Genomic DNA, 20673 nt, shown 5'->3' with positions numbered 1-20673 from the left:
ACGACATCAGCAATGCCACAAATGTAGCTTCTTAAGACATGTTTGCAAAGCAGATGTATAAATGCCATTTCCAACTCCTATTCCTAGAAGCAAAGAATCAGGGTGGGTGGGTAGAGAAATGGAGAAGTTACAGAAGAAACAAGGGAAGGCCAAGGGGAAAGGTGGGAAGATTTCTTCTAATTGTTTCTTTATTCTTGATTCTAGGTTTTTTTTTTTTTTTAATTTTTAAAAATGCCTCTTAGTTGAAATTGAGCATTAATGATGTAAATTTGCCAGGGATCTTACTCTCTAGGGAGAGGAACAGTTTAATAAACCAGATCGAGCAATACTGAATTCTTTGGAGGCAAAAACAGATTTGACTCACAAGAGCCCAGCAGGGTGGCTGACTTTGGAAACATTTTGCTACCGCTCTGCTGGGCACGCTAAGAATGCCTGGCGCTAGCTGACTCCATGGGGGGAGCATACAGATTCAGCTGCTGAAGAGTGATGTGAAATTAAAGAGAGAATGAAATGTGTGAACTTATTTAATCACATCTGGTGCTTCAATTTCTCAATAACAGCACCCTGTTCCACTGTGTCAAATTGGAGAATGACAAAAATATATATATGACCTATAGCTAGAAGATGGATTAACCCTCTAATGTCTGCCAATCCATTTTAGGGATCTAAAATGCAAATGACAACTGAGTTTTTCTTATAAGGAATTTGGGAGCAATTACTCCTGAACTGACATAAAGTTACCATAAACTGAGAAGTACAAAGCGAAATGTCACCTCCTAAAAGAGACCCAAAACTCAGGGTCCCAGCTAGGTGATGACTTGGAGAACATTTGTTGTGCAGTCGCGAAGTCATGTCCGACTCTGTGACCCCATGGACTGCAGCATGTCCAGTTCCTCTGTCCTTCACTGACTCCTGGAGTTTGCTCAAATTCGTGTTCATTGAATCAGTGATGCTATCTAACCATCTCATTCTCTGCTGCCTCCTTCTCCTTTTGCTTTCAATCTTTCCCAGCATCAGGGTCACCAAGTAAAAGAACTATTTCAGCCTCTTTTAGGAGTTTACTAAGATATAAATCTGTACTGGAATTGCTATTTAAATCACCCCCGCCCCCCACAGCCCCATCCCACCCTCTCACAAAGAAGCTGCTACATTATGGCAACTGGAGGTTTATACTGAGTAGTGGACACAACACACAGTGTCATTCTGCAGGACCAGGATGCTTCCTTGGCTAGCCAGATACTTATCCTTCATGGCAAGCGAGGTCCTAAAGGTTAGTCAGGTGTTTCATCTAATGTAAAAATAGTTATTGCAGTTAAATGCTAAATTCTTCTGGGGTGGCGGGATGCCTTCTACATGATCCCATTTAGCAGCAGAAAGTAAATGCTTCGGTATTACTAGCTTACCATAGCCAGTTTTCCATCCCATTTACAGAGAAGCAAATCAAAAATGAATACAACTTGACAATAGCTATCTTGGTCCCTTCCATGGAGTGAGCATGCAGCAGCATGCAAACATGTATACGAGTGATCCCCAAAGAGGCACAGAGCAGATTTGTTCAAGAGACTGACTCAATGAAGGGCATTATGTAGGGAGTACACGAACAGACAGTCCAGAATTCTAATGCCATGAATTTTGAGAAGCATGGACTTTCAATATTTTTTAAAATGAACTCCTACCCTGAGAAAACCGTAATTCAAAAAGACACAAGTACTCCACTGTTCACTGCAGCACTATTTACAACAGCCAGGACACGGAAACGACCCGTGTCCATTGACAGATGAATGTATAGAGGCGATGTGGTACATGGATGCAATGGAATACTACTCAGCCATAAAAGGAATGAAATTGGGTCATTTGTAGAGATGTGGATGGATGCAGAGTCTGTCACATGGGGTGAATTAAGCTGGAAAGGGAAAACAAATATCATTTATTAATGCATGCAGGGGGAATCTAGAAAAATTACACACATGAATTTAGTTCCAGGGCAAGAATAGAGACACAGACATAGAGAATGGACATGTGGACACAGTGGGGAAGGGGAGGGTAGGATGCATTAGGAGATTTGGCTTGACATAAATACACTGTGTGTGTTAGTTGCTCAGTCATGACTGACTCTTTGCAACTCCATGGACTATAGCCCACCAGGCTCCTCAGTCCATGGAATTCTCCAGGCAAGAGCACTGGAGTGGGTTGCCATGCCTTTCTCCAGGGGATCTTTCCAACCAGGCATCAAACTTGGGTCTCCTGCATGGCAGGCAGATTCATTATCGTCTGAGCCATGAGGGAAGCCCCATAAATACCCGACTATGTGTAAAATAGATAACTATTTTAGCTATACAAGGAACGGCTGTAGCTCAGCTGGGTGCTCTGAAGTTACCTAATGGGTGGGATGGGGAGAGAGGTGGAAGGGAGGGCCAAGAAGGAGGGGTTGTATGTATGTATATAACTGATTCATTTCATTGTATGGCAGAAAGTAACACAACAGCATAAAGCAATTATACGCCAATGTAAAAAAAGTAACTTCTACTGCCAGAGATCTGAGAACTGAAGGTTCTCCTGGTTCCTCTCCTGTTTATGAAAATCCAGAGTGTGTCAGCCATCTTGGCAGCATATACATCATAGTCTACTGTAATCTTCTGACCTCCTAAGACTGAAGGCCAGTTGAGGGCAGAAAACCTGGTTTGCTCACCTTTGTCATCCATTTCCAAAGCATATGACCCAGTAGCTCCACAGCACAGGTTCAGAATAAACAGGTTGTGAACGGGACCATTCGCCATTCCAGGTAGCCTTATGCTGGAGAGTAATCAGTCATTTCCCAGTTTATGGAAAAACAAGAGATAAAATGCCACTAGAGGGGGATAAAGACTGGTGGGTAATCAAGTGAAGTTATATTAAAATTAACTTTCTGATTTTATAAAGATCTGCTGGGCAGGCCCTTTACAGACAGTGAATGAGAATTTATAAACACAAAAGGTTGATGAAAAACAAAGGCCCGTTCACTTTGTCACATGGTATACATATTTCTTTAGACCCTTGAAGAGCTTAAGCAGTTCTGGCAGTTCCGGACCCCACCCTTTTGTTGGCAGAAGGACAGACAAATCTGACTGGTGATGGTGGGCCATGGCAAGAACCATGGGGGCTGCCTCAAGATAGTGATGCCTCCTTTTCAGAAGATGGATCTTCAACTGGAAAAGTTGTGAATGCCAGAGATTTTAAGGCTTGCCAGATTTATTTTCAATGTCCAATATGTAGAGTGAGAGAGATATATTTTATCCATTTAAAGAGTCTTATGGATACTATAGACTTTAAACAAGTCTGTAATAATACAGGATATGACTAGTATATGGTAATCATTCCCTGTTATATTTTGGATTAAAATAAGTTGGTCTGCTCTCTTTACCTTCTTTTTAGTAGACAAAGCAATGGCTATGACCATCCTTCCGCCTCTTCATGAAACCCTGTGGAGATCTGCCCTTCCTTCTGGAATAAAACCAAAATCCTGACCATGGTTTACACGGCCCTGCAGTGTAACGCTCCTCATCTCTGATGACCGTCCACCTGTCTCACTAAGCCCTTCTGCTAGTTTCTTCAGTTGACTGAGTTCTCCTCTGACCCTGGGCTCTTCCTACAGGCTATACCTCTTGTAAAGTTTCCCCTCCCCACTTCTTTGCTTGATTAACTTGTTTATTCTTTGGTCACTCCCTTATGAAATCCTCTCCCTGACCCTGTAGCCTCGGTTCTCCCTTATACACTATTACACAGTGACTTCTTCACAGCTCTCCTTTCTTAGTTATTTGTGCAATTCTTTCTTTAATGTCTATATTCTGTCCTATATTTTAAGGGTCAGAACAGCAGTGGAAGTGTATGCCTTGTTCATTGCTATGTCCTTAGCACCTGGTCCAGTTCAAAATAGGTGCTCAACAAATAATTACTGAATGACTGAAAGTATCTTTCAACTAGAGCTGACTATAGGCTTGAAGCATTGGGCACTGTGATGGGGTGGATGGAGGTGGGCTTTGGACAGTGAATACAGCTTCAAAAAGATGGACAAGTCATTTCGACTCCCTGAGCCTCGCTGTCCTTGTCTGATGGCATAATGGCATGAACCCTGCCTTTGAAGGAAGTGAATACACGCAGTGCTACTTGACAGTGATGTTCTGTATTGATCATGGTCACACTACTGCTAATATTGCCCTGTGTTATGGCTCTAGCCATCCTTCCTGTTTCTGGAGGAAAAGTCTCACATGAAAGCAAGCTTCCCACCTTCCTCCTTTCAGAAATCCAAAGAGAAGCAGGAGTAGGGAACCGCCTTGTCTTTGTGCTAAATCAGGTCGCCTAAAAAGCCATTCATTAGTATCTAGAAACCTCAGACTGAGGGAAGGCATACAAATTCTCATTCTATGAGTTGATCACAGTTGTTTGGCAACAAGTGGAAGGCATTCTGGGAAAGTCAAACAGCATCACTAAGCATCACTAGATTAGGAAGCCTGGCAACATGGGTGGTGGATGGAAGGAACACCGCGGCATGTGGAGCCCCCTTCCCCACTACAGACACAGGGCCTTCTAAGCCACAGTGGGGTGAAGGTGGGGACAGCTGAAGGGTCACCCTTAGCTATCTCTTCTCTTACATGGCTTATTTTTACTTTTAATTTTTTAAATTATGAAGTGTCATTCATAGAAAGGAGCTATGAAAATTATTGAGATTAAATTTAATATATTACTGAAATTAAGTTCCCAGGTGACTCAGTGGTAAAGGATCTGCCTGACAATGCAGGAAATGTGGGTTTGATTCCTGGGTCAGGAAGATCCCCTGGAGAAAGAAATGGTAACCCATACCAGTATTCTTGTCCTGGAGAATCCCATGGACAGAGGAGCCTGGTGGGCTACAGCCCATGGGGTCAAAAAAGAGTTGAACATGACTTAGATTACATACAAGGGGTTATTAAGTTACGTTAAAATTTTAAATGTACAAACATTTAAAATCATTGTCATTAAAAATCAGTATTACTATTAAAAATAACCATAAAACAAATACTCATGCATCACCTATTGATTTTAGCAAGTAGAATGTTAGCAGTGACTTCAAATATCTAGAGGGCCTTATCCCAGTTCCCTCTCCTCCCCTCCACCTATGATCATCTGCACTTGGGTTCATTGTTCACTTGCTTTTAAAAAAAAATACCTCTACCACCTGTACACATATCTCTAAGTAATGTATTGCTAGGCTCTGTTTGGAAATGGATGTGGATCAATCATATCGCATGGCTTCCATTAGACTCTTGTTCAACTTTGTTTCTGACATTTGTCCATACTGAGGCATGTGGCTAATTAGAATTTACTTTCCATTGTACAAACAGCAAAATTTATTAACCATAACTGCAGATGGACACTGGGCTTATTTCCAGTTTGGGGCTATTATTTGACTTTTTTGTGCATTTACTCCAACATCAAGGGGAAAGGTTCTGGAGGCAGGGCAGTCTGCTGGAAGTGGAGTCAATTTTATGGAACACTGTGGAATATGCAATTTGGGAAAATAATGCCTATGGCCCAGCCACTCAGAACTCCTGTGAAGTGGGGATTCTCTCTAACCTAACTGTCAGTAATGTGGTCATTCCTAAAGAAACAGGACAAACATTCTGGAACTAGATAGGATACTGCTCCAATTCATCTAAGTTCTACCCAGATGTAAATTCTATCACATGATTAGACAATTCATGTGAGGTATTAGATGCAGCCTCACTAGGTATACAAAATAGTGGGTAGGGTGAAGTGTACCCAAGATATGGAAAGACAGGTCTTGATGCAAGAGTTCCCACACACATAGAAAACGCTGAGTAAGGCAAAGTTCTCTTGCTGGGTCTACTCATGAAATTGGCTCCTTTCCATTCTCCTGAGGCAACTGAATGACAAAACTTATTATGTAAACGCATATCACGCAGCCCTCAAATTAAGAGTGCCTGGGAATGCAGAGAAGTTACCCAAGGTACCAATGAAGAGTAGTTATCAAATAGGCTCCCACCAAGGCATAAAAAGATGGTTCCACACCACAGACCATAAACATCATCCAAACCCAAGGAAATAAACATATGAGGGAAGAATAGACTTTGGAAAAAATTCACCACAAGAGAAAGGCAAAAGTTTAAGAGTAACTACTTTGTATTCTCAAGGTAATTATTCAGAATACAAACTTGCTAAAGGAAAGGTCATAAGGCAACAAATGGAGATAAAAAGGGATTTTATGAAAAGAATTGTTGTTTAGTTGCTAAGTTGTGTCTGACTCTTTGCCACCCCATGGATTGTAGCCTGACAGGCTTCTCTGTCCAAGGGGTTTTCCAGGCAAGAATATGAGTGAGTTGCTATGTCTTTCTCCAGGGGATCCTCTCAACACAAGGATAAAACCCATGTCTCCTGTACTGCAGGCAGATTCTTTTCTGAAAAGAATACAAGTAAGCAAATAATTCCACTGTAGAATTTAAAACCGCTAAAAAATAGTGAAGAGGAGAATTGTTCCTGAATTAAATGGAATTAGACTAGTGGAATAGGCCAGTGGTTCCAAAACCTATATGATCACAGAAGGGGGAGGATACTTAAAATACATATTCCTAGGGTTACATATAGGAGATTTTGATTGAGTGGACCTTTGGTGAAGCTAAGAAATCTGTACTTCAAAAATACCCTGAAATGGTTCAGAAAATCAATCTGGTTTAGTAACTATTAAGGTGAGACACTCACCAGAATTTTAGATATAACCAGAATTCAGAGAGAGAGAGAAAAAAAAAATCAGGTACACAGTATATATAGCTATGCACAATGTGAATAAATGAGGAAACAATCAGAACCAATGTGAGAGAATCCATTTCAAAAATGTATATTGCCCTAAACAAAGTGAAAATATAACCAATAAAATCGGAAAAAGTATTTGCAAACCCTATATCTGATAAGGGGTTAATAGCCAAAACATAAAGAATTCATACAACTCAATAGAAAAAACAAACAAACAAACAAGTAACCCAGTTTAAAAATGGGCTATGGATCTGAAAAGACATTTCTCTAAGGAAGACATAAGAAAGGACAAAAGGTGCATGAGAAGATGCTCAGCATCACTGGGCATTGTTGTTGCCTAGCTGCTAAGTCGTGTCCAGCTCTCTTGTAACGCCATGGACTGTTGCCTGCCAGGTTCTTCTGTCCATGGGATTCCCCAGGCAAGAATACTGGAGTGGGTTGCCATTACCTTCTCCAGCATATCTTCCCCAACTGCGATTGAACCCGCATTTCCTGCATTAGCAGGCAGATTCTTTACTGCTGAGCCACCAGGGAAGTCCCACTACTCATTAGGGAAATGCAAATTAAAACCACAATGAGATTACCACTTCATACCTGTTAGAATCAGTCAGTTCAGTTGCTCAGTAGGGTCTGACTCTTTGCGACCCCATGAATCGCAGCACGCCAGGCCTCCCTGTCCATCACCAACTCCTGGAGTTCACTCAGACTCATGTCCATCAAGTTGGTGATGCCATCCAGCCATCTCATCCTCTGTCATCCCCTTCTCCTCCTGCCTCCAATCCCTCCCAGCATCAGGGTCTTTTCCAATAAGTCAACTCTTCGCATGAGGTGGCCAAAGTATTGGAGTTTCAGCTTCAGCATCAGTCCCTCCAATGAACACCCAGGACTGATCTCCTTTAGGATGGACTGGTTTGATCTCCTTGCAGTCCAAGGGACTCTCAAGAGTCTTCTCCAACACCACAGTTCAAAAGCATCAATTTGTCAGCGCTCAGCTTTCTTCACAGTCCAACTCTCACATCCATACATGACCACTGGAAAAACCATAGCCTTGACCAGACGGACCTTTGTTGGCAAAGTAATGTCTCTGCTTTTTAATATGCTATCCAGGTTGGTCATAACTTTCCTTCCAAGAAGTAAGTGTCTTTTAATTTCATGGCTGCAGTCACCATCCACAGTGATTTTGGAGCCCCCCAAAATAAAGTCTGACACTGTTTCCACTGTCTCCCCATCTATTTCCATGAGGTGATGGGACCAGATGCCATGATCTTAGTTTTCTGAATGTTAAGCTTTAAGCCAACTTTTTCACTCTCTTCTTTCACTTTCATCAAGAGGCTTTTCAGTTCCTCGTCACTCTCTGCCATAAGGGTGGTGTCATCTGCATATCTGAGGTATTTGATATGTCTCCCAGCAATCTTGATTCCAGCTTGTGCTTCTTCCAGACGAGCATTTCTCATGATGTACTCTGCATATAAGTTAAATAACCAGGGTGACAATATACAGCCTTGAGGTACTCCTTTTCCTATTTGGAACCAGTGTGTTGTTCCATGTCCAGTTCTAACTGTTGCTTCCTGACCTGCATATAGGTTTCTCAAGAGGCAGGTCAGGTGGTCTGGTATTCCCATCTCTTTCAGAATTTTCCATAGTTTATTGTGATCCACACAGTCAGAGGCTTTGGCGTAGTCAATAAAGCAGAAATAGATGTTTTTCCTGGAACTCTCTTGCTTTTTTGATGATCCAGCGGATATTGGCAATTTGGTCTCTGGTTCCTCGCCTTTTCTAAAACCAGCTTGAACATCTGGAAGTTCATGGTTCATGTATTGCTGAAGCCTGGCTTGGAGAATTTTGAGCACTACTTTACTAGCGTGTGAGATGAGTGCAATTATGCGGCAGTTTGAGCATTCTTTGGGATTGCCTTTCTTTGGGACTGGAATGAAAACTGACCTTTTCCAGTCCCTGTGGCCACTGCTGAGTTTTCCAAATTTGCTGGCATATTGAGTGCAGCACTTTCACAGCATCATCTTTCAGGATTTGAAATAGCTCAACTGGAATTCCATCACATCCACTAGCTTTGTTCGTAGTGATGCTTTCTAAGGCCCACTTGACTTCACATTCCAGGATGTCTGGCTCTAGGTGAGTGATCACACCATTGTGATTATCTGGCTTGTGAAGATCTTTTTTATTCAGAAGTTCTTCTGTGTATTCTTGCCACCTCTTCTTAATATCTTCTGCTTCTGTTAGGTCCCTACCATTTCTGTCCTTTATCGAACACATCTTTGCCTGAAATGTTCCCTTGGTATCTCTAATTTTCTTGAAGAGATCTCTAGTCTTTCCTATTCTGTTGTTTTCCTCTATTTCTTTGTATTGATCACTGAGGAAGGCTTTCTTATCTCTCCTGGCTATTCTTTGGAACTCTGCATTCAAATGGGAATATCTTTCCTTTTCTCCTTTGCTTTTCGCTCCTCTTCTTTTCACAGCTATTTGTAAGTCCCCCTTAGACAACCATTTTGCCTTTTTGCATTTCTTTTCCATGGGGATGGTCTTGTTCCCTGTCTCCTGTACAATGTCATGAACCTCCATCCATAGTTCATCTGGCTCTGTCTATCAGATATAGTCCCTTAAATCTATTTCTCACTTCCACTGTATAGTCATAAGGGATTTGATTTAGGTCATACCTGAATGAGTTTGAGCTATAGGGAAGCCCATTTATTCAGCTATAAAAAATGAGGAAACATGACCATTTGTGATGACACAGATGGATCCTGAAGACATTATGTGAAGTGAAATAGGCATACAGATAAAGACAGATACTCTGTGATTTTACTTATATGTAGAATCAAAAACAGAAAAAGAGAAAAAAATCATAGAGAAGAGATCAGAACTATGGTTATCAGCAGTAGAGGCTGTAGGGAAGGGGATTTGGAAGAAGAAGGTCAAAAGGTATGAACTAGAAGTTAAAAGATAAGTAAGTTCTAGGGATGTAATGTCCAACATGATTATAGCTAACACTGCTGTCTGATACAGAAGAAAGCTAAGAGAGTAAATCCTAAGTGTTCTCATCATAAGGAGAAAAAATTTTTTCTTTTCCTATTGTATCTATATGAAAAAGTGGATTTTTATTGAACCAACATGGAAATCATTTACAATATACGTATTGGTATATCACCTGGAGGAGGGAATGGCAACCCACTCCAGTATTGCTGCCTGGAAAATCCCATGGACAGAGGGCTTAGCGGGCTAAGCCCATGGGGTTGCAAAGAGGAGGACAAGACAAGGGAGTGAACACACACACACACACACACACACACACACACAGATACATCAAACCATCATGTTGTGTGCCTTAAACTTACACAGATGATGTATGTCAATGATTTCTCAAAACTAAGCTAGAAAAAAGGATAATAAAATGGATAAATGTAAACTCCCCAAAAACAGATACTGAAGAAAAATCTGAGATGAAAAAAAACAAACAAAAAAACCCCTCTAGTTAAAGTTTTACTGTGGGCTCTGGCAAATTGATAAACATTTACATCCTCTGAATACCAAGTTTAAAAAAAAAAAAAGAAGCTTCTTCAAATCCAGGAAAAAAAAAAATCCTCTATACAAGAAAAAGATATCAGTTGAATCTGTCTATGTGGTTTTCAGGGAGAATGGTTACTTCCCAAATTCTATCAGTGATAAATGAAGGTGAGGAGGACATTTTCAGCTGGGAAAAGGCTTTAGACGCTGATGTGTTCTGTCTTCCCGGGTGGTACTAGTGGTAAAGAACCTCCCTGCCAATGCAGGAGAGGTAAAAGATGCAAGTTCGATCCCTGGGTCGGGCAGATCCCCTGGAGAAGGGCATGGCAACCCACTCCAGTATTCTTGCCTAAGAAATCCCATGGACAGAGGAGCCTAGCGGACTACAGCCCATAGGGTCGCAGAGTCGAACAAGACTGAGGCGACTTGGCAGGCAAAAATGTGTTCCCTCTGGTAACTGAGTTGAACCAGCAGTGTGGACGCTGAGAAAAGCAAACGTCATTAAATAGCATTGTTTCTAAGGAGAATGTAAATGCTATCTCAATCTTGAAACAAGAGGTCCCATTATGTGACAATCAACAGCTTAACTACTGCAGACTGAGATAAAAAACTTGGAGTAACAAAAACGGGGAGGAAGGGTGGAATGGGTTGGAGCTGGAGGAAGGAAAAGTGTGAGCATTTTTCATTTGTACGTGGGGGTGAGTCAATAGATATTGTTTCACTTTTGACATTAATAATTGAGAAACAGAGGTTTAGAACACAGATTTTAAACACGTGTCAATATTATTTAAAAAACCTGATGGTAACAATCAAAAGAACTTTAAACAAGTTCCATTACCTTCCAGATTCCTGGAATGGGATGGGGAGAGTGTGAGGGAATCAAAGAAAAACTCATAACGTAGAGCAAAACTAGTCACTCTCATATTTTTTAAAAAGGGGGGAGAAACAAAAGAAACCCCCCCAAAACTGAAATCAAATATAAGCTAAGAGAACAGAATAACAAATAATCGGCTTTTATAAATATACATATTTATGAAAGTCTAAAAATAAGTGCACCAAAATGGTAACAGTTGTTCCTGCATGGTGGGTTTAGAGTAACTTTAACTTTTAAATTTTTGACTAATTTTTAAAAAATTTTCTGGCAGCGATTACATATTATGTACGCGATTAAAAATAAAACATACACCGAAAATTCCTCTTCATTCATCTGAATGAACGCTGATCACGAAGCCGCTCATTAAAACTAGAAATGGCCAGCCTGGCTGCAATGGCTGAGATTGGCATTTGCTGTGATTATGCAACTTGTTTCACTAATTTGACTCATTTCCCCAAACAGGATGCACAGGTGGCGTTCATTTATTTAGTCACAACACTAATTACTCCTTACAACTGTGCTCTTCCCTGGTTTTCTCAGTATAACCATTGCAGTGGTAGCAAAGCACCCTTGGGTGCCTGCTTGTGTGTGTGCTAAAGGTGTGGGACCTTGGCTGCTAGCCCAGTGAGACTGGGTCCTCAGCTGTGTGGTCAGACCCTGTGAGGCTATTAAGGCTCTCTTGTGATATGTCAGCTCCTTAGCACCATACACCATTTTTAAGATTTTTTTTCTTTTATTGCAGACCATTTTTAAAGTCTTTCTTGAATTTGTTACAAAATTGCTTCTGCATTATGTTTTGGTTTTTTCCACCCCGCAGGCATGTGGGATGATCTTAGCTCCTTCACTAGGGATTGAACCTGCACCCCCCACATTGGGAGGGGCAGTCTTATTCACTGATCTGCCAGAGAAATCCCAGCAACATTCACTTTTATCTGCCCTCCAGTCTCAGCCCTCATATTTACCCCCACCACAAAACTTAGCCCCACCAGCGAAAGTCGCTCAGTCGTGTCCAAATCTTTGCGACCCCATGGACTGTAGCCCGCCAGACTCCTCTGTCCATGGAATTCTCCAGGCCAGAATACTGGAGTGAGTAGCTGTCCCTTCTCCAGGGGATCTTCCCATCCCAGGGATCAAACCCAGGTCTCCCACATTGCAGGCAGATTTTTTAGTGTCTAAGCCACCAGGGAAGCCCAGGAATACTGGAGTGGGTAGCCTATCCCTTCTCCAGGGGGATCTTCCTGACCCAGGGATTGAAACGGCATCTTCTGCATTGCAGGCAGGTTCTTCACCAGCTGAGCTACCTTACTTCTGCCCATACTGAGCAAGTCCTTTCTTGAATCTGGCTGCCATGCCTGGAATGCTTTGCTACATTAGGGCTGCTCCTAGGGTCCATGGCCTCCTCTGCCTATCCCCTTAATTCCCTGTATATTGTGACTGCTTTTAGTGGTTTTGTTCTGCTGAGGAATTGTCTTTCTCACCACGTGGGATGCCTGTAGGCAGGGAAATGTGGTGTTTGCGTCCAACAGGAGCACAGTGCCTAAAAGGTAGAAAGTGCTCAACAGACACTTCTGTGTGGAAAGCTCCTCTGAACTGCTTCCCTTCAGCCTCTTCTTCCCTTGCTCGTACCGCGCTTTATTGCTTCTCATGAGAACCTGAAACTGAGTCCCCCTAAAACTGAATTCCCTTGGAAACTTTATTCCCTTTCTTGTCCTGTTCCCCTGAGGACTGAGGGGTATCAAAGAAAAGGTGGGGGGGGGGGCGCTGAAAACTAGCAAGACCCTGTGGGGACCAGCCTCCCCATTTCCCCCCTTTTCTTCTGTGACATTCTCTGACTTCCAAAGAGCAGACTCAAGCAGTTAATGATTAGAACAACAGTCACAGGCCTTCAAGTTCATCCTAAAGGAATAAAGATAACAATCTGATGCCCTTCCCCGCAAAACCCAGCAGAGGATGGTGACTTCATGCTGACCACAAAAGCACACACACCCCAGACTGGATGGAATGATTGAGATTCCTGAAACATCACCCAGTTACCTCACCACCTACCAATCAGGAAAAGGACCAGGAGCTGATCACCCACCCTGAGACTCTCACCTCTAACACTGGCTTTAAAACCCCAGAAAGCCATCGAAAGTTTGGGTATTTTGAGCATGAGTTGCCTACTCTCCTTACTTGGTAAATAAACGCTGTATTTTCCTTCACTACAACCCAGTGTCAATAGATGGGTGAGTGAAGCTAAGCTTGGTTCGGTGACAATTTTAGGGTCTAAGAAGCAGAGTTTGGCAAAGCCTGTTCCCTGAACTTCTGAGCTCCACAGAGCCACTCTCCCAGTGCACAGATGAGATTTTTATACAACAAAATAAGCTGGCAAGAGTTCAACGGTAGGGTGGCCGTGGCCAGCTCCACCCTCATGGAAGAGCCCAGCTAGCTTGTGCTTCCATCCATCCACCTTCTGCCCGAACCTCCATCCCTCTCTGGAAAGAAGCTGGCATCAGGCTTGTTCAGATTTCTGCATCATGATCACAAGTGGGTCTCTCCTGACAGAGAGGGAAGACCTGACATTGAAATTGAATACTCCCAAGTTGAAGAGTGACCTCATCCAGCCTTGTCTTTTAGAATATCATCAAGTGATAATCCTTTTGTTTTACAACTTACAAATGAAGGACAAAATAAAGTGTCTTATGGTCTGGCTGGGTCAGGGGAGTTCTGAAAACAGTGGACCACACTTAAAAGGCATCTGAGTCACTAGAAGCTCAAGAGACCCTCTGGAGAACTCGGGTTTATGCATTTTACTTGCCTCTCATCTCCTCTCTGATCACTGACCCCCCCTTGACTTCTACTAGGCCACCTCTACTCAAATCACACTGTACTCAGTGTCCAAATAGCCCATCACTATGCCTCTGGTGTGTGTCCCATTCCTTCATGCCCACTCCGCAAACCAACAGTCATCCTTCAAGATGGTGCCCAAATGCCAACTCTTCTGCAAAGCACTCTTTTTAAAAACTAATTTTATTTATTCATTTATTTATTATTGGCTGTGCTGGGTCTTTGCTGCTGACAGGCTTTTCTCTAATTGCGATAAGCAGGTTTCTCATTGCAGTGGCTTCTCTTTTTAAAGAGCATGGGCTCTAGGGTGCACAGGCTTCAGTAGTTGTGGCTTCCAGGATCTAGAGCACAGGCTCAGCAGCTGTGGCCCACAGGCTTAGTTGCTCAATGGCACAATGGGATCTTCCCAGATTAGGGATTGAAATGGTGTCTCCTGCATTGGCAGGTGGATTCTTTACTACTGAGCCACCAGGGAAGCTCAACAAAGCATTCTTGAATGACTTCAGCCACAGTTAGACATAGAAACACGGTACTGGGGCAGCCATTAGTACTATGCTATTGCATTAGAATTTATCTGTTTTTATATCTCCATTTATGTTTTTATTCAACAACTAGATATTGGCTAAGTGACATGAGTGGGTGAGCTCTTTGAGGATGGAACCTGTGTCTGTCATCCCTGTAACCCTAGACCTCAGCTCTGCACCTGTGTGAGTTATGAGCACAGTCCATAAGAATGATGGAAAGATAAAGCCTAGCTCTTTGATATTCAGGAATGACTAGGCTCATTTTATAACAGAGAGGAGCCCACCTTTGTATCTAACATATGTAAGGAAGATACCACAGTTTCTTTACTTTTTAAAAAAATAAATTACCCCTTACTATCAGGAATTTCTTCTCGAATCTAGTCTGAACTGCACCTCCCATAATTTGAGTCTCCCTTTGACCCTCCCTTGCCTTGAAAATGACAAAATGTTGCTCTCCATCACTATTCCAATATTTGAAAATTATTCTAAAATTTTCTCAGCTAGTCCCAACTAACAAAAATAGGTGATGTTAAGAATCCGTCAGATTGGGAGAAAATAATAGCAAATGAAGAAACAGACAAAGGATTAATCTCAAAAATATACAAGCAACTCCTGCAGCTCAATTCCAGAAAAATAAATGACCCAATCAAAAAATGGGCCAGAGAACTAAACAGACATTTCTCCAAAGAAGACATACAGATGGCTAACAAACACATGAAAAGGTGCTCAACATCACTCATTATTAGAGAAATGCAAATCAAAACCACAATGAGGTACCATTACACACCAGTCAGGATGGCTGCTATCCAAAAGTCTACAAGCAATAAATGCTGGAGAGGGTGTGGAGAAAAGGGAACCCTCTTACACTGTTGGTGGGAATGCAAACTAGTACAGCCACTATGGAAAACAGTGTGGAGATTTCTTAAAAAACTGGAAATAGAACTGCCATATGACCCAGCAATCCCACTTCTGGGCATACACACTGAGGAAACCAGATCTGAAAGAGACACATGCACCCCAATGTTCATCGCAGCACTGTTTATAATAGCCAGGACATGGAAGCAACCTAGATGCCCATCAGCAGATGAATGGATAAGGAAGCTGTGGTACATATACACCATGGAATATTACTCAGCCGTCAAAAAGAATTCATTTGAACCAGTCCTAATGAGATGGATGAAACTGGAGCCCCTTATACAGAGTGAAGTAAGCCAGAAAGATAAAGAACATTACAGCATACTAACACATATATATGGAATTTAGAAAGATGGTAATGATAACCCTATATGCAAAACAGAAAAAGAGACACAGAAATACAGAACAGACTTTTGAACTCTGTGGGAGAAGGTGAGGGTGGGATGTTTCAAAAGAACAGCATGTACACTATCTATGGTGAAACAGATCACCAGCCCAGGTGGGATGCATGAGACAAGTGCTCGGGCCTGGTACACTGGGAAGACCCAGAGGAATCGGGTGGAGAGGGAGGTGGGAGGGGGGATCGGGATGGGGAATAAGTGTAAATCTATGGCTGATTCATATCAATGTATGACAAAACCCACTGAAATGTTGTGAAGTAATTAGCCTCCAACTAATAAAAAAATTAAAAAAAAAAAAAAGAAAAAAAAAAGAATCTCAATTAACTTTATTCTTATAGAGGCCAGTTTTCAAGCCTAGATATCCTTGACAAATACTTTTCTCCTGGGGACTGAAAGTCTTTGCATCACATGTCACTGCTGTGGGACCAAAAGCTTCCTAGGTTTGGTAAAGGCACAGCCTTAGTTAGAGGAAGAGACTTCCTAGATCTAAGAAGATCTTTACCTATTGTGCGACATTCTTGATGTGGCTGTTAGGGTCCTGTGGATGTCTTGTCCATTTTCCTCCAGGCTTTCCCTCCCCTTTCTTTTGTGCACATGACTTTGCAACTCTGCACTATGATATGTTTCCCTGATCTGCTAATACCAAGGGGTTTGAGGTTGTTTTTCCAAGTAATCATCTTTCTGAAACACCTAAGGGGCTGGCCACAAATTACTTTGTCCTGAATCCCAAGTATTAATATAATGTCAAGGAGGACCTGCCAGAAGATTTTCAGGAATCCCATAACTTAGTGTGTTGAAATGTGTCTCCCCCCAATTCACACGTCAAAGTCCAAATTCCCATCAGGTCAGAGTGTGAGACCTGATTTGGTGGTGTGGATGGGATGATGTAAGATGAGGTCACACTGGAGCAGTGTGGTCCCCAATTCAAAATGACTGGTGTCCTTATAAAGGGGAAAACTGGGAGAGAGGCGTGTGAATACTGGTGTTATCCTGCCATACAACAAGCTACCAGAGAGGTGGGAGAAAGGCCCCGAACAGAGCTTCCCTGGTGCCTTCACATGGATATTTCTGTTGTTCTAAGCTACCCAGTTTTGGGCACTTTGTTAAACTAACTCATCATGGAATATACTACCTGCTTGCTTAGTTTATCTGGCTATTCTGAAGGGGACAAGAATGTTTCCCTTTAAAATTTATATCGAGTCTTCAAGTTACATCATGCTATCTACTCCCCTAGGGAATGATTAGAATTGGACATTGTTCTCTGCCCTTAGGAGGACAGCACTGAAAATGTAGCAGGAGGGACTGGCTGGGGTGAGGAAGAAGAGACAAGGAACAGCACAGAGATCTCTACTCCCTCAAAACTTCCTCATGTATGCAGACTGGTGTTTATTTGCTTATTACAAATTAGTTACGGTTTGGCAAGATCAATAATCTGCTGATAATCACACACCCAGAGAGTAACTGCATGGACACTGGAATCCAGCTCTGTACAACTCCAAAGGCATACCAGGATTTTTCTTCTGGGAAAGGTAACTGAACATGAGGATGCTACCAAAGAAAACTGACCACTATCATTTTCTTATCTTGTATGGGTAGGTTGTGATTGTTTTATCTGAAGTCAAGAGTATGGACAAAACAATCTTTCCAAGTTCTTTTTGGGTCTGTGATGTTTTGTTGCCATTCAGTTGCTTGGTTCCAACTCTTTGCAGTCCCATGGACTGCAGCATGCCAATCATCAGTGTCTTTCACTCTCTCTCAGAGTTTGCTCAAATGCATGTCCATTGAGTCAGTGATGCTATCTAACCATCTCATCCTCTAGGATGCTTATGGCTACAGAACAGTCATCATGAATGGAGGAAGAAGGAACCACATGCTTCAGAAATTTTTTCCATGTAGTCCTCATTTGAGAGTTCAGCTCTCTGGACTAAGGGACAAGACTATGCAACCAAGAGGGTCCTTAGTCATTGCTGGCTTGGGACCAGTAATCCATGTTATTATATGCTATTGCCTTTACACGCTAGTGTCTCTTCCATGTTCTGAGTCCCAAGGAACTGAGTGATTTCAGACCTCTTAGTAGCAGAGAGACCAAGCATGCTATCTTGATATGCTTTCTTTAACCTCATTTCACCTTCTAGTCACCTCCTGCAGATTAAGCAATAAAACTTTTTCTTCACTGCTCAGCTAAAGACAGGGATCTTGGGCCATAAGAGTCCAGATTTAAATGAAATCACCAGGGATGGAGGGTCATACAGGACACACTCATCACAGTTAAGAGCAATGCACAAACCAATAGAAAGTGCTAAAACTTAAAAGAATAGAAACAAAACTAACTAGCAGGCTCTACTTTCAGAAATATGAAAGTTCTTCCCCTTTGAAAGTGTAGCTCTCCAGTTAGAACTGCTGATGAGGTTCATGGGTCAGTGCCACGGTAATTACAAGCTAGTCAGCACTTACTAGCAACAATTTCTGTAGTTGCTCTTTAATTTAAAAAGAAAAACTTTATTTTTTATAATTGTACCTAATTATCAAAACAGTGAGTTTGTGATTACTTTGGATTCCAAGGATGGGATGATGAAAAAGCTACGGTTTAAAACAGAAAGTGGCCCTTGATAAAGATGACATTTTCTTCTCAAAGCATTAAGACATTGATATTTTTAAACTGTGAGGAATGGGAAAGAATTTGGGTTGTACTGTTGTTTCTTTTACCTTTCCTTGTGGGATTTCTACTTGAAGGAGCTCAGAATCTACTGAAGACAGAAAATTAACTACTGCTTAGGTATTTCACCAGGTTCTACTAACAAGCAGAAAGTTATTTCCACCTGTGGGAATTGGCCTCCCTGGGCTAGAACACAAGTCTACTGCTTGGAAATTAACCAGATCCTGGCATCACTCCCTGACAAATTCCTGACATCCTTGTGGTCTTGCTATGTAACACAAACAAAAAGAAATCTTTCAAAACTCCAAAACATGGTAAGCACCGCTCCATACAATGTTGATCATATCAATATATTGTCACTGATACTCAAGCTACCCAGGAGAGTAAAGAACCAGAAGCCACTTATCTCTAAACGAAGGTCTCTGCCTCTTCTATCTCCCACCTCCCAAAGTCCTCAGTATAAAGAAAGAAAAAGGGGAAAAAAGGCACGAGCCGACACTTTGCCAAACTGACTTGAGGTGGAAAACAAAAGGCAATTCCTCAAAGCCCCTGTAGGCCAGGCTGATGAAAATCAGGGACTTGCTCATCACTCTTCACACACAAAACAACTCTGGTGTTTGCCCTGAACTTTTCAGCTCCGGCTGCAGCTCTGAGGGGTCGTGTGATGAAGCAGTTGTGCTGCTGCTTCTGCAGTCTCTTGTCAGCAAAGCCTGATGGAACGATGCATTAGTGATTCTGTTCCTGCTTTTCTGACAGGTCCCTGAAGGGGCTGCTGAGTAATTGTGCCTGGCCTTCCACAGCTTTAACGGGACATTCCTCCCTTCTTCCCCCTTCCACCAAAGTTAAGACCTCAACCCAGCATGGGGAAGCTGTCTACTTAGGGTGAGTGGTTGGCAGCCTCCTGCCCTATTCTGGGCTCTTCTGAACCGTGTTTCCTTGAAGCTTGTCATTCCATCAGGATATGGGTATAACAGTAGCTCGATACAGACAGAACGATGTTTCTGAATAAAAGAATGTGCTACCTAGGAGGCATAACCAGTATTTAATTTGCTGCCTGTGTTCGATAGACTGTGAGCTCCTCAAGGGCAGGGGCCAGGTCTCATTTGTCTTTGTAGCCTCAGTGACTAACATGCGTTCATTTGTTCATTCATTTACTCAAAGCTATTTACTGAGAGCTGGAGATACAAGATGAGAAAGGCACAGGCTTCTACAAAGAATTAGATACTTCTTTTGCCCCACAGGCTGGACTGCCATGGAATAAATACATCTTCTAATATGTTACAAGAGACAAAAATATCCCTCAAAATAAGTAATACAAAAGCAGAGCTATCTTACTCTAGGCTCCTCGAATGTCAAAGATGAACCGACCTGCTTTTACCGATAAGGAAGGCAACTCTCAGAAAGAGCTGACCAATCCTTGATCTTGTGCTCTCTTCACCTTGAGCAAGGTGGTCCACGGAAGATGAAGCACTTCAAGCAGAAATTTCCATTGCTTCCTGTAGCCCTCCTGCCCTCAGAATGCAATTTTGTCATGTATATACATTTATTTTTAATATTCTAATTTTCAAAAGTTCACATAACTTGAGGAGATTTCCAGACCGGTTTAAATAAGGATTGAGAACCCAAATTCCCACAAGAGCCAGAATGTAAATTTTGAGAAAGTAAGGCCAGGGGAAAGAATGAAGGTGAGAAGAGAGCAAAGAAGAAATACAGGCTCTTGTTTCAGTTCTCTACTCCAAACAGATGGCTTGAACCAAGGAGTTTTCTCTTGCCCACGCTTTCATTGGTTAGGAATTCAAAAAGCGCTCAGCTGGGTGGTCCATCCTTAATACATGTGATGTCCCCTTATGGGGGTGGAGGATATATTTCCAAGATGGCTTCTTCAGTCATGTGTCTGGCATCTGGGTGCTCCTTTTTTGGGGGGGGTGGGCAGGGTGTGCCACACAGGGCTTGTGGGATCTTAGTTCCTGGACCAGGGATTGAACCCACACTCTTTGCTGTGAAAGCTCAGAGTCCTAAGCACTGGACCATCAGGGAATTCCTTCCTGGGTGCTCCCTGACCTTTATTTTTCTCCACATGAAGTCTCTTCTAGGACATCTTCCTGTGGCTTGAGCTCCTCACAGCATGGTGATCTCAGGGCAGGTATACTTGTTATGTGAGTACACTTTCTTGGA

The 20673-nt window shown here is 42.3% G+C and overlaps 1 protein-coding gene across 3 annotated transcripts in view; it reads right to left on the bottom strand.

The window, feature by feature from the left end:
* The window catches only part of SAMD12 (sterile alpha motif domain containing 12), a 431707-nt gene that overhangs the window by 134275 nt on the left and 276759 nt on the right, over window positions 1-20673 (bottom strand). Inside the window, exon 5 of one of the 3 annotated variants that reach the window (XM_043879270.1) lies at window positions 2774-2793. The exons of the other annotated variants lie outside the window; for them this stretch is intronic. Coding sequence (XP_043735205.1) covers window positions 2789-2793 — 5 coding nt within the window. The 3' untranslated portion in view covers window positions 2774-2788. Of the gene's footprint in view, window positions 1-2773; window positions 2794-20673 lie in introns of those variants that run through there. 3 annotated transcript variants of the gene reach the window in all.

Source organism: Cervus elaphus, chromosome 21, assembly GCF_910594005.1.
Source record: "Cervus elaphus chromosome 21, mCerEla1.1, whole genome shotgun sequence".
NCBI lineage: Eukaryota > Metazoa > Chordata > Mammalia > Artiodactyla > Cervidae > Cervus > Cervus elaphus.
Note: the sequence above shows the minus strand (reverse complement) of the source record. Positions and strands in the feature narration are given on the sequence as shown.